Source organism: Tetrahymena thermophila (genome assembly GCF_000189635.1).
Source record: "Tetrahymena thermophila SB210 genomic scaffold scf_8254582, whole genome shotgun sequence".
NCBI classification, from domain to species: Eukaryota; Ciliophora; class Oligohymenophorea; order Hymenostomatida; family Tetrahymenidae; genus Tetrahymena; species Tetrahymena thermophila.
In genome coordinates this window covers 318,369-331,252 of record NW_002476353.1, presented here as the reverse complement: position 1 = coordinate 331,252, position 12,884 = coordinate 318,369, and the positions used below count along the sequence as shown (strand labels likewise).

Below are 12,884 nucleotides of genomic sequence, written 5' to 3'. Positions count from 1 at the left end.
ATTTTATTTTAAAGAAAAATACTTACTAATAAAGTAATTTTTACAAATTATAGCCAAACAAACTATTTTTTATTCAACAATAACTTATTATAATTAATTAATAAATTAATTTTTTTGTTATAAATTTAATTTTCACTCATACTTTAAATTTCATAAATTAATTAAAAATAATGTAAAATCATTAAAAAATTCAATAATTAAATTAACAATAAAATTATTAATTTTTACAATAAGGTAATTTTAATTTTATTATTTAAAATATCATATCTAAATTAAGCTTCTTTAAGTTAATTAAGTAATTCTTTCTATATCCAATAAATAATATACCTTAGATATCATATTTACTACTTATAGGAATTAGATTAATAAAATAGATTATATTATTATGAAATAAATTTTTACATAATATTTGAGTGTAAGTTTTAAACTTTTAAAAAATGAAATTATTGTATTTATTAATACTATTAATAAAAATACATTTTATTAAAAAATAATATTTACAACTAAATAAATAGGGAATTAATTACATGGTTTATTTTAATAAATTAAGAAATTTAATTTCATTTGTATATAATTTTATTTTTTAAATGATAATTAGTTATTAGTTTGTTCCTTTAAATTAACAAATTTTAGTTTGATTATGTTGATGAAGATTTCTCGATTAATTTTGCTGAAAGTGTTTTTTCTTTGACTGGACTATTATTTAAATTTTATGTTATATTTACTGTAGAAGATTGAGTGACAACTGAATTATTAGAGGCAGAAGATCCTTATCTGTATAATAAGCAAGAAGGCTTTTTAAACAATTTATTAATATCATGTGAAGAGTTGCTTTTCTTTTCTATGTTAAATTCTTAGTCCTTTCTTGTATTCACTTATGTATTATTATACTGAGAGTTATTTTTTGAGGATCTTTCTTTATGAGATGAAGAATCTCTTGATTATTTTATATTGTTATTTGAATTAGCTCTTGTAAACAAGTGTGTATGATTGCTTAGTATTATTTCTTAGACTCCATTTGAATTAAGAAAATCTTTGTGATTAGGATCTTAAGATGGAGATTTATAGCTGCTGTTACTCCTAGAATTTTGGCTATTTTCTCTTCCCTAGAGCATATTTTTAATAGTTTCTGAATGATTTCTCATATGTACTTTTAAGCCATTTGCTTTACTATAGCTATTATTGCTTCTAAGTCTGGCATTTTAACTCTAAAAGTTTGCCTCTGTTTTTAAAACATAATCATTTTAATTGTTAGATTCTGTCTTAAGTATATGTAAACTCTATCTATTTTCTAAGCTCATAGTTGGTGTTTTTTATTCTTACCTATAGTTTTATTTTGTTTTTGTATTTACTTGCAGTAAGTTAATTTATAAATTTTTTTCTTTATTTTCATTTTTCTTGTCAATTTATGATTTATTATCTGAAATTTTTGAACTCTAAATATTGACATTTGCTTAATTCAAATTTTAAAACTAGCTGATTGGCTTAATATCTTAAATAGATTTAGAAATTGAATTTTCTATGATTTTTATTTATAGTTACTGTTCTATTTGTTTTTAAATAAATTATGGCTATAATTAGTTTTATCTATTGTTTTTTGACTAGCTTTCCTCAAATTTAGATTTACTATTCTAATTTTAGGTTTCAGATTACTGTTTATATAAAGACTTATCTAGTTTCAGAAAAGTCTAAAGTGATTTTTATTTATCGTCAGATTCATTATCTACTATTGATCTTTGCTTTAAGCATGATTTTCTTTCTATTTAGCTGCGATTTTCAGATTTATTAAATTTTTAATATAGATTTGTTTCTATAATTTCATCTAATTTTTAGTATTTTTACTCTAAATTATGGTAAATGCTTGTTGGATATTATTCAGTTTTATTCATTTATTTATTTTCTTTTTTATTTATCTGATTATCTACAATATTTTCTTTTTGGAGAAGCGAGGAACACAATTACTTTTAGCCCAACAAAGATTCTACTTTAATTGATTTTTCTTTTTGCTTTTCAGATAACTACTAATCTTAAATTAAAGGAATTTCTTCAAGTGGTTATTCAGTCTTTAACTAAATGCTTCTTAACTAATCTTAAGTATTTTAAACATATCCACTATTAATTAAGGGCTATTCATAGCTTTTACTTGAGCTGACTTATATTTTAAGTGAATTGACGTCTTTCATGCTTTGATAGAGTTGGTTATTTTTACCAAATAAGCATTTTATATATAATTTACTTGTTGCAAAATTGTTTTTTATAGATAATTAAATATCAACAGCTCCTGTTTCTTCTTTAAATGCATTTTCTAATTGGTTAAAATAGTTTTTACAATTCAAAAGAAAATACAAAATAAATTACGATAGAATGGAGGAGGATAACTTGTATCACTCTATAAGACCTAAACAATTTAATTTTAATCAAATATACCAACAATCCAGTTACTATCTTAACCATTATAATACACGCCTTTTCCATGAAATTTTTAGTCCTTAAAATTCCCCTCATACATATCGCCATTCTAAAAGAATATTTTACCTTTGTTATTTAATCTCATACATTCCTAATATTTTTAGTAAATAAGGTAAGCAAAAGGAAAAATTAATTAAATTACATTAAATGAACCTATTTAAATATTATAGAAATCTTTTCTGCAAATGATGTAGCATCCTAATTCTTTTGTTCCTATAATGATAGATTCATCAACTCTATTTAATTTATAACCTCCTAATTTATCAGCTAACACTTAATCCTACATCCAAATAAATAATTAAAAATGATGCAGTTGAAGATAATTTTACAAAATAGAATTGATCTTCTATAGTTTACTTCAGATCATTCTCTTTATTACTCTCTCCATACCTCTTGTATGTCCACTTATATTTTAAAAGTGATTAATAATTCTTATTTAAATTTCAATTATTAAAGTTACTTATCGAGAGTTATAATTATATTTGATGCGTTCTCCTACAAGCTCACCATTTTCAAAAGTACCTCTAACAATATCTCTATTAACAAATTCAATTTAGCCCATCCCGTATATCTAATTGTGTTTAAAAAATTAAAGTTAAGCATAATATTTTTTATTAATGATTACAGTTCCATTCAAAAAATGTCCCTTAAGGATAGACCCGTTTTACATAATCAATACACCATAACCATGAGGTTAACATTTGCAAAATTAACCTTTTGATAGTATAATAATAATATTTTTAATATAAATATAAAAATTAAAGTCTTTACCATAGTAAAACTCGCCAGAATCGAAAAGAAAAGCAGATTCACCTGTAACAGTTTAGTTAATAATCTTGCCATAAAAATAACCATTTTTGAGCCTTTTATACTATAAATTATACTGACATATTGTTTTTAATATATTTTTGACTAGTTATTTAGTTTAATTCTCCTTATTCTACCCTTTGCTTTATTCCAAGAATTGTGTTTTATTGCTTTTGGGCTATAAAAGGTTCTTCATTTTCAAAAATAAGTATTTATTAATTTTGTTTCTAAATTCAAAACCTGTATTTAATATTATCAATTAAATTAAAAGCTATTGATAGATATAAGTAGAAATCAAATGATCAATATTAAATACAAAGTCTTCTTTGCAAATTAAATAATAATTGTTATAGAACTTACATAATTTCAATTAAAATTATAGAAATCCTTATTTTTTTATTGAGTTTAAATATCAAATTATTTCAATAAAAGATTAATCAATCAAATTAGATGTTTAACTATTTATTGGTAACCACAAAATTTAATTACTTTATTTTTTTCATGAAAGATTCTAAATACTTCATTTTTTTCCAAAATACTCTAAAAAAATTACAGTTTTATTTAATTTATAAAATGTTGGATTTAATTTATTATTAAATATTTCATCAATTAAATCAGTTTTACAAATTTTTCATTTTTATCATTTTTTTAAAAAAATATATATTTTTTGTAGAAATTTTATAAATAAATTAATGTTAAAATAAAGTTTTTATTATTATTTTAACTTTTATTAAGAATAAAACACTTATAAAAATAAATAAAAATTATTAAATTTGTTTTGAAAATAATATTTTTTAATTTAAATTTATCAACAAAATTACTTTTATAATTGAAGATTTTTTTAAATTAAAAATGAATGTGTAATGAATGATTTTGATAAACGAGAATAAAACAAAACGAAATTAAACAATTAGACATAAAAAATATTAATAAAATAGTTATCTAATTTTTTGCTAAATAATTTAAAGTAGACTTCTTATAATAATAATTTTTGATAGATTATTTAGCTACATTAAAATATTATAAATCAATCTAAATATAAATCCCAAAAAACGTGATAAGGGTTGACAGGAATCTAATCTATACAATTTCTTATAAAGGCAACAACTAAACAGAATATAGACCTTCTTTCAAGAATTATTTTATAACTTTATAACTCGCATAGCTTATCTGAACCAGTTTCACTAAATGTAAAAAGATATTTAATAAACAAACTAATTTAATAATAACAGTAAAATTACCCCTTAATAAACCAAGTGTCAATCAACTTTTGACTTGAGTATAAACATAACTAAAATTAATCCTTATAATAATCTGGTAGATAAAGTGAGTTATCACCACTTCCCTTTATATACAATCTTGTTAGAGATTAATTTTATGAAACCAATTAGATAAATGCTTTAACAAAATTAGTATCATTCATAGGTTAATTGCTCCTATTCAAAGATAACAAAATTATTTTTTTCACATATTTAAAATTTTTAAAAAATTTACTTGACATCCTAAATGAATAATTCACAAATGTTGCTATCCCTCAAGCCTCTCATTATACTGGGAAAATTTTATCTTTATAATAAATAAAATAAAGCAATTTATATATTTAGTTAATCAAATTGCTTACTGAGAGACCTTTAAATGAAGAGTATGTATAGATACCTTCATTTATGATAATTATTATTCTAGAGCTAAAGTATCAGCAAATGCAGTAGGAAAATAGAGTTTTAATACTTATAATTCAAGAGATTTAGATGAGTTTAAGCATCTAATAAAGGAACATAAATGATCTGATATTTTATCAATTGACTTTTGACTAATAAATTTAAAGTTTTAAATGAATATTTTTTTCCTTCACATCTGAAACAAATATAACAAATTTAAAAGAAATTTTTTTATTGAGTACCCTATATCTATTTCTAAAGCTTTTAAAGAAGAAATGTCCTATGAAAATACTTCATGCAAGCTATTAATAAACTCATGGCTAATAATATTTTACCTTTTTTGTTTATTATTATAAAATGTGTTTATATTGGAATATTTATTTAATAATGCCATAAATATTTTATTTGGTCTTACGATAAAAATAATTGGAGGGTGTGAAGATTTTTATTGAGATTTATTGTCTGCAATATTTCCTTAGGAATTTCTATATTCAATGATCTGTATTTAATACAAATAATTTAATATTTAAATTTAATGAGTAAAGTAACATACTCAAATTATAAATTGAGATGAGTTAACTTATCCATTTTAGCTAAACTCTTTCCAATATATTCAAGTGTATCCTTTTTCGTTATTTTATTATTTCTATTTATAAATAAAAATTATTTGATTAGTTAGTTATTTAGTACCTTCACACTTTATATAAGTGAATTAGTTACGAAAAATTTAATTTTAATTTTTTTATAGAAGAATGGGAGGTGAGTGAATCTATGAATTAGGTAATCTCTCCATCATTAACTTAATTATTTCTAATATGTTCAAATTTATAATTTATTTTAATTTTCATCTTTTAAGACATTATAAACAAGTTACTATATATTCAAACTGAAATCCTCAATAGACATATTAAGCTTCAGAAAATTTCCAAGCATGTTCTCACTTATTATACTTTTATTCATCTCACAAGACCTAAATCAGTTATATTATTTTTATAAAAATTATCAATTAGCAAATCAAATTACGCTATTGATATGCCAAAAACTTTCAATTTGAAATGACCAATTTTAATAAACTTAAAGAACTATTCAAAGAATTCATCTTTAATTTTTGTAAGCCTTTTTTTTTAAAAAATCATCAATCAGCTGATTTAAATTTTTTATGAAATATTATTTACACAATTTTTAACCTAAGCTTTTCAATTAAACCTTGTTAATTGTTTAAAAGCATAGCTAAGGAATACCCTGCTTTTTCACTGATCATGCTATTACTTTTAAATTATTAAATTTAGTTACTAAAATATTCATCTTTTTTCAAGAGTTTTACGATAAATTTAAAGATAACGATTCAATTTTCGAAGTGTAGAGCCCATCTAAAAAATCACTCAAAGATTAATCTCTCAATTGACAAGATCTTTTTAGAATGTTAATTAAAATCAAATTTTAATAAACTGTATGTATTTTAACTTACTCAAAATTCATTTCCAAATTTTTTAGTTTTCCAAATGATGAAATAGCTTTAGCGAGTTTTGAAACACCTAAATTAGATTAATCTTCTCCATCTAATTTATCTAGTTTAAAGTTAGAACTAGTAATAAGTTATAAAATAAATAAGCCTAAAATATTGAAACTATTTTAAAAGCTTACGAGAAATCTATTTTAAGATCTTTTAAATTTTATAATATTTCAATTTGATTTGCGAGCTCAACAATATCTGAATTTCTGAGATAGTTGCATGGCCTTTTTTTATATTTTATATGTAAAAATTAACTTTTTTGAATTCTATTATTATTGTCGCTACCCAAGTTTTAGCTAAAGACTATCTAAGTTTTTAAATTTTGATATAGCGAGAAATAGGTTTTATACATTTTCTGATAGTGTATTTGTAACTATCACCAAATTATTAACTCTATCTACATCGATATCTATGTGGAAGTTCATATAAGGGCTTTAAAATTACAATTAAAGCGATTTAATTTAAGATTATTGCTGTTTAATTACTTATAATAATAATGAGCTGAATGATAATAAATTTGAAATTGTGAACTCTTTTTAATAACTACACCTTTGGGATATTCATTCTATTAAATCGTGTTTTCTATTTTGTTAGTATTGTAATCCTTTTTTTTACGATGACTATGATTATTACCCATTCTTTGTTTGTCAACTAAACTAAATTTCTATTATAATTTATTGAGTTTTTTATTTTCTTTTCACTTTTAAATATAAATTTAATTAATTTTTCTTTTAGTTTTACGTTTGCGATATATCTATCTATAACTTGCATAACTTGGTTTTGGTTTGATTCTAAAAATGGATTTATCAGAAATATTTACAAATTAATTTAAGATAATCCTAACATATACATATGAAAGATATAAATCAACAAAACTCTTTTTAAGTAAATTATAAAGTAATTCTTTGAATCATTCATAATTAGTTACTGCCTCTTATAGAATAAGATTAATTAACCAAAGAGATAAAAACCAAAAGCGGTATACAAATACGCTAAAAAAATTTAAATACTTAATACATTTAGATCTTTTTTAATAAGAAAAAAGGAGCAAAAAAGTATCTTTTTTTCATTTTTAAATAGAAAGAATTTACAAATATTTATTAACAGTGTTCAAATGTTTGAAATTATTAGCAAAAATGCTAAATTAATAGGAGCTCTAGGCCTTATTGCATTAGGAGGCATAGTAAATTATGTTTTGTTTAAGGAAGATTCAGAGGAATAATAAAATTAAAATAAAATAAATGAAGAAAAATAAAATGAATAGCAAATGTAACAAAACTTAGGAATGACAAAAGATGAAGCAAAGGAAAAAATGCAAGAACTTTTATAAAAGGTAAACAATTCATAATTTTATAATGATGTTTTTTAACTCCTTCTTAAAATTGAAAATCTAAAAATTAGGTTAAGAAATAGTCTGAAGAATAATTTAAGGAAGTAATCAAAAAAGATATAAAGGTAGAATATTATGGTTAATTCATTAGTGATAAAACTATTAAAATAATTATGCATAGAAGCGTTTTGTTTTGCATTGATTCACTTATGAAAATTCACTCCAAATTTATTGAGTAAAGATAAGAAAAGTATTATCAAATAGCTGAATATGCTGCTATTAATAACGAGTTGATTCAAAATTACTTCTATATTTTAAATATTTCTATGGAAAACATTACCCAAATCTTAGAAATTTCTCAAGAACTTTTCTAAAGTAGCTTGCGTTACTGGTAGACTTAGCAAAAAATCTCAAAGGGATATTTAAGAGATTTAGCATACCATTTTATGGCAGAAGCAAATATAAAAAACTCTATATCTAAAGACTAGTACATCGATTACTTGCAATTTGTGTGTGAGGAAATACCAAAGCAAGCAAACTAACTTAAGCTTTTACTTTCATAGTCAACTCCACAGCTTTAAAAGATAGTGATTCTTTCTAGAGCAGAAGATAAAGCCTTTTTTGATAAAAATATAAGTGATTTATAGGGTATAAAAGCCTTATCATTATATTCCTAAGATGAAGAGTGCAAATAATTGCTAAATAAAAGAAATGAACTCCTTAATAATATCTACTAAATTTGAATAATTCTAGAATTAAAAATTAAAAAAAGTAGATATTTCTTTGTTTACTTTTATATTTATTTGTGTACATTTATTAAAAGATTAAATAACTTATTTCTCTTTTATAAATTTTTTTAATTTTAAAGGAATATTTAAAAGTTAATTTTATATTTATTAATTTATTTATTTTAAAGTTATAAAGTAAATTTTAAAAATAGATTTTAGCCTATTTATAATAAGTTAAAAATATATTTTATCTATCTTAAGAAAGATCCAGATAGATTTTGGTTTGGTTTTTGGCAACTATTTAATTTGTAAAAATCAAATATATATCTTATTTAATATTTTAATAGTAAGTATCTACTTTCAAAATCAATTAATTGTAAAAATCAATATTCTTTTAGAAGTTATGAGTTCATAAAGTGGTTAGTAATCAAATAGTAATTTGAGTGAAAGATAGGTCTTTTAGGAATAAGACGATTAGAGAATCACAGGAGATGATTGGAAATTAGATTTAAGTTAAGAAGATAGGGATCTCGCTAATGAAGTCGAAGATAAGTTGAAAGAAGTATAAAAACAAATGGAAATTATAGAATAAAAAACAAAAATGCTCTAAAACAGAATGAATTTCCCATTTGGAGGTTCTGGAAGTATGCCAAATATGGAATAAATAGTTGACAAGTAGAGATAAGAATAGTAATAGACTTCTGATTCTCCAGAAGCCATGCCTATGCCACCTAAGATAGATTACAAAGATTTTCCTGTTATAGATTCAAGAGGAAACCTAGTTTAAAGTAGAGAACAAGTCATAGAAAGATACCACAATTCTCTTCCATTTATCAGATGTTTGGAATTACCATTCTGTTATGTATAAATTAAAAAGAAAATTTAATTTTGGACAGTGTCTTCAGTAGGCTTGAGCTTATTATATAGTTCCTTCTATTTAGTTAGTAAATAATTTATTTAAGTTATTAGAGAGTTTTCTTGAAATATTTAATTTTTTAAGATAAATTAAAATATTTTTAAAAATAATTTAAGATTTGTTAATGCTTTTTACTTGTTATTAAAATTTATTTTATTTTTTTTTAAATTGACTAATAGAAGATAGAAAACCCTTAAAGACAATATAATTTAAACCTGTAATTAAACATGCTGGGCTTATATTTTTAGTAGGATCTCTATTTAGCACTTTAGAGACTATCTATTTTAACGATTATTGGTATAAAAAGCAAAATAATTTTTTAAAATTATTATTTTATTTTTTTATTATAAAAAGTGATATTAACAGCTATCATTATTAGGATAACAATAGAGCAGAAACAATTAAATACTTAAAATGTAATAAATTTATTTATTTATTTTTTGTTTTATTAATTATTTATTTTAATAGAAAAAATTTTAGCAAGTCAAAGAAGATAATGAAGTTTCAAAATGGCTAATTGATATATACAAGATATTTATTTATACATAAAATAGGTTAATATAGGTTGTTTATTAATTTAAATAAGTTAAGAATAAGATATTTTCATAGAATAATAATGTTTGTTTTCTATCTTTTAAATTATATTTATTTATATTCAGTTTTTTAGTTATTAAATTTGCCTACAAATTCATTTAAGAATAATAAGCTAATGAGATAGAAATTAAGATTTATTATTTTGAAGGGTTTAAGTTAATGTTTGCTTATCAATAATATTATTAAAATTCAAAAATAAAAGGTTGGTTAATCATTATATTTTTTAGCTTCAGTCAAAGCTTTCTTTATATTTAATATTTTGTAATAATCACAATGTAAAATGGTTTTATTTTTACACTGACTTATTTGTTTTATTATAAGGACTTAATTGATTAGATTTAATCAAAAATATTACTATCGGCTTTAATAAGGATTTTAAAATAAATATTCTGGAAAAACTAATGGTTTTAAATTATCTGTTTCAAATATTTTAATTTTGTTTTTGGCCAGAAAATTCCCAAGCGGGAATGTTAAATCTTAATAATAATCAAGCTAGTTATGCTTCATATCTTTTGGTAGTATCAGCTCACATATTTAAGGGCAATTATCTATTTAATATAATATTAATTTTAATTAATTTTTAAAATATTTACTGTGTAGAGTTTAAGAGTGTGAGATCTATATGAGAGAGTCTTTTTAGCCATGGCAAATAAAAGTAGGGCACTTTACCTTTTTAATATTTTCAAGATTGTTAAATCTTTCTTATACCAAGTACTATATTAAACTTCCAACTTTATCTTTAACAAGATCTCTAAGTGACGTAAAAGGAGAAAGCAGTGCCAGACATGCTAATTTATGTTAACTTGCAAGGAACGTGGCTGGACCTGTACCTATGCTTCTACCGAGGACTATAATTTTATTTTCTGGTATTTTCATAATTTAGTTGAAGTAGTAATATGTATCGAGTGCATCTTTTTCAATCTATTCAGCACTGGCTTATCCTTTATAATAAGTATAACCTGGATATTCGACAGTCACTATATGAATCTTTTTAATAAAAATAACATATAATAAATAAATTTTACTATTTTGATTATAAAATTGCAAAAAAATTATATTTTTTAATGACTTGATTTTGTTAATTTATGTTCACAACTCATCTCTTTAATATTAAAATTATTAATATTTTATATTTATTTACATTTAAGCTTTTGCGCAAATGGTTGACTAGTTCATAGCAAGTAACTATATCTTCACCATTTGAATGAAAATAAATCATAATATACTATGTTCCCTCAAGAGAGCTTTTTAGCAGACTAGCTAATATATGAGTATTGTGTCTTTGCTCTTATCTATTGCTAGGTGAGCAGCCAGGGCTTTAACATTTATTCATATCTAATATATGTTAGAGATTGTTTTTTTGTACTTTAGGTTTGATAAATTGAGAGATTGGTTGTGAATAAAACTCCCTTTCATCTGGTTATTCATTTACATGCCTGTTTTTAAAGCATTGTTCACTTTAAATATCATATTCATATTCAGCGAAACTTCTGTAGGTATATTTTTCATTCTAATTTTACTACTTTTTGCTAAACCATTTACTTTTTGTACTTTATTAATCGCTGCTTAATCTAGGAGATGAATAGTGAGATGAATAATCATAAGACGAAGGAGATTTTGTTTAGAAACTGTTGATATCTATAAAGTTTTTAGTGATATAATTATTAAGGTGACATGGTGAGGAAATAATATCACTAACTCTTTAAGGTATTTGCTCATCAAGCTCTATAAGCTCATCTTCTTCTTAAGTAGTAAGATAACAATTAGGGTTATATTCTTCATCTTCCTACATCTAAGGCTATGCAATTTTGAAGGTAGACTTTTCTTATTATCCCAATCGCTTAACAAACTATTTTTTATTCAAAACGTGCTTTGGAGAGTTATTATCAGTCTCATAAAATATCCTTCTGGGAATCCAAATGATTTAATCCTTTAAAATGAAACATAATTAAATATTATAAATGGGCCTACTAAGCTTTTGCGAATAGAATAATCGATATTATTTAACTAATTAATTTAGTAATTTAAAATTAAAAAATAACCTTAAAATCCTAAATACTTTGAGTGGTTTTGGGAGCAGGAAAGAAGATAGAATTTAATTCCATATTATTTATATTATTATTTTGATCTTTATTGTATGTTTGCAAACAAAATTTTTAAAAAAAGCTTTAGTAAGAATTAAAAAATTATGAAAATAGCCAATAGTTAGAGGTTTATGATTAATTTGTTTACTTTTAATAATAAAATGTAATAATAGAGCCAATTAAGATAATTTTATTCAATATTCATGAGTCTTTTTTAGTGTTACTTCATCTTTTCATTTGCATCAAACTTTTATCAAAATTGACCTCTAAAGTTTTTTTGAGTTATTTTATGAACACATTATTTTTTTCACAAATCACCTATAAGCAAATATTTACTTAAGTTAATCAAAGCTGAAGAGAGGCTAATTTATACATTAAATAATTTTTAGTCACACACATTAAATATTAAATTATTATGACTGCATATTTTAAATAACAAACTCGAAATACATTTTTGTTGTTTCTAATGAATGGCAAAAAACAATAACTTGAAATTTCTAGTAAATTGCATAAATTAATTGTTCATTCATTGATTATTCCTATCATACAAATTTAATTTTTTAAATAAATAATAATAAATAAAAATTATTAAAGAAATGTAAAATATGCTAGCTAATACTTTTATAAATTATTTTAAAAATATTAAATAAAGATCCAATTTAAAAAATATCTTCTAAAATAAATTTTTTTAATTGTTTTATATGTTTCAAGTTGTAATTAAAATAGAAAATTTAATAAAATATATAATACAATCAATTAATTTAAGGTTTATGTGAGAATGTTTA

At 22.2% G+C, this 12,884-nt stretch overlaps 5 protein-coding genes across 5 annotated transcripts; 2 read left to right on the top strand and 3 right to left on the bottom strand. All coding sequences in view use genetic code 6, as the record gives it.

The window, feature by feature from the left end:
- Positions 1-560: 560 nt before the first annotated feature.
- TTHERM_000138019 (hypothetical protein) lies at positions 561-3,526 on the bottom strand (the record flags this gene model as incomplete). Its single annotated transcript, XM_012798506.1, has 7 exons — positions 3,241-3,526; positions 3,095-3,183; positions 2,930-3,040; positions 2,799-2,873; positions 2,612-2,749; positions 2,359-2,560; positions 561-2,305 (listed from the first exon to the last, which is right to left on the bottom strand). Exons 1-7 carry the CDS (start codon positions 3,470-3,472, stop codon positions 561-563), a joined length of 2,592 nt encoding a protein of 863 aa, XP_012653960.1. The 5' UTR covers positions 3,473-3,526.
- Positions 3,527-4,303: 777 nt separating this feature from the next.
- TTHERM_00138030 (hypothetical protein) lies at positions 4,304-7,084 on the bottom strand (the record flags this gene model as incomplete). The annotated part of the gene is made up of 16 exons (XM_001019785.2): positions 4,304-4,460; positions 4,518-4,712; positions 4,771-4,842; positions 4,898-5,086; positions 5,177-5,269; positions 5,350-5,433; positions 5,488-5,580; positions 5,655-5,744; positions 5,809-5,904; positions 5,958-6,050; positions 6,110-6,202; positions 6,259-6,345; positions 6,403-6,519; positions 6,579-6,671; positions 6,733-6,879; positions 6,933-7,084. 16 exons carry the CDS (start codon positions 7,082-7,084, stop codon positions 4,304-4,306), a joined length of 1,851 nt encoding a protein of 616 aa, XP_001019785.2.
- Positions 7,085-7,561: 477 nt separating this feature from the next.
- Positions 7,562-8,520, top strand: TTHERM_00138050 (transmembrane protein, putative; the record flags this gene model as incomplete). Its single annotated transcript, XM_001019787.2, has 2 exons — positions 7,562-7,780; positions 7,849-8,520. The coding sequence occupies 2 exons, from the start codon at positions 7,562-7,564 to the stop codon at positions 8,518-8,520; spliced, it is 891 nt and encodes a 296-aa protein (XP_001019787.2).
- Positions 8,521-8,839: 319 nt separating this feature from the next.
- TTHERM_000138049 (transmembrane protein, putative) lies at positions 8,840-9,921 on the top strand (the record flags this gene model as incomplete). Its single annotated transcript, XM_012798505.1, has 4 exons — positions 8,840-9,449; positions 9,601-9,718; positions 9,776-9,837; positions 9,890-9,921. Exons 1-4 carry the CDS (start codon positions 8,909-8,911, stop codon positions 9,919-9,921), a joined length of 753 nt encoding a protein of 250 aa, XP_012653959.1. The 5' UTR covers positions 8,840-8,908.
- A 436-nt stretch (positions 9,922-10,357) lies between these two features.
- TTHERM_00138060 (alpha/beta superfamily hydrolase) lies at positions 10,358-12,180 on the bottom strand (the record flags this gene model as incomplete). The annotated part of the gene is made up of 4 exons (XM_001019788.2): positions 12,058-12,180; positions 11,157-11,945; positions 10,609-11,002; positions 10,358-10,563 (listed from the first exon to the last, which is right to left on the bottom strand). Exons 1-4 carry the CDS (start codon positions 12,118-12,120, stop codon positions 10,358-10,360), a joined length of 1,452 nt encoding a protein of 483 aa, XP_001019788.2. The 5' UTR covers positions 12,121-12,180.
- Between the last annotated feature and the right edge of the window lie 704 nt (positions 12,181-12,884).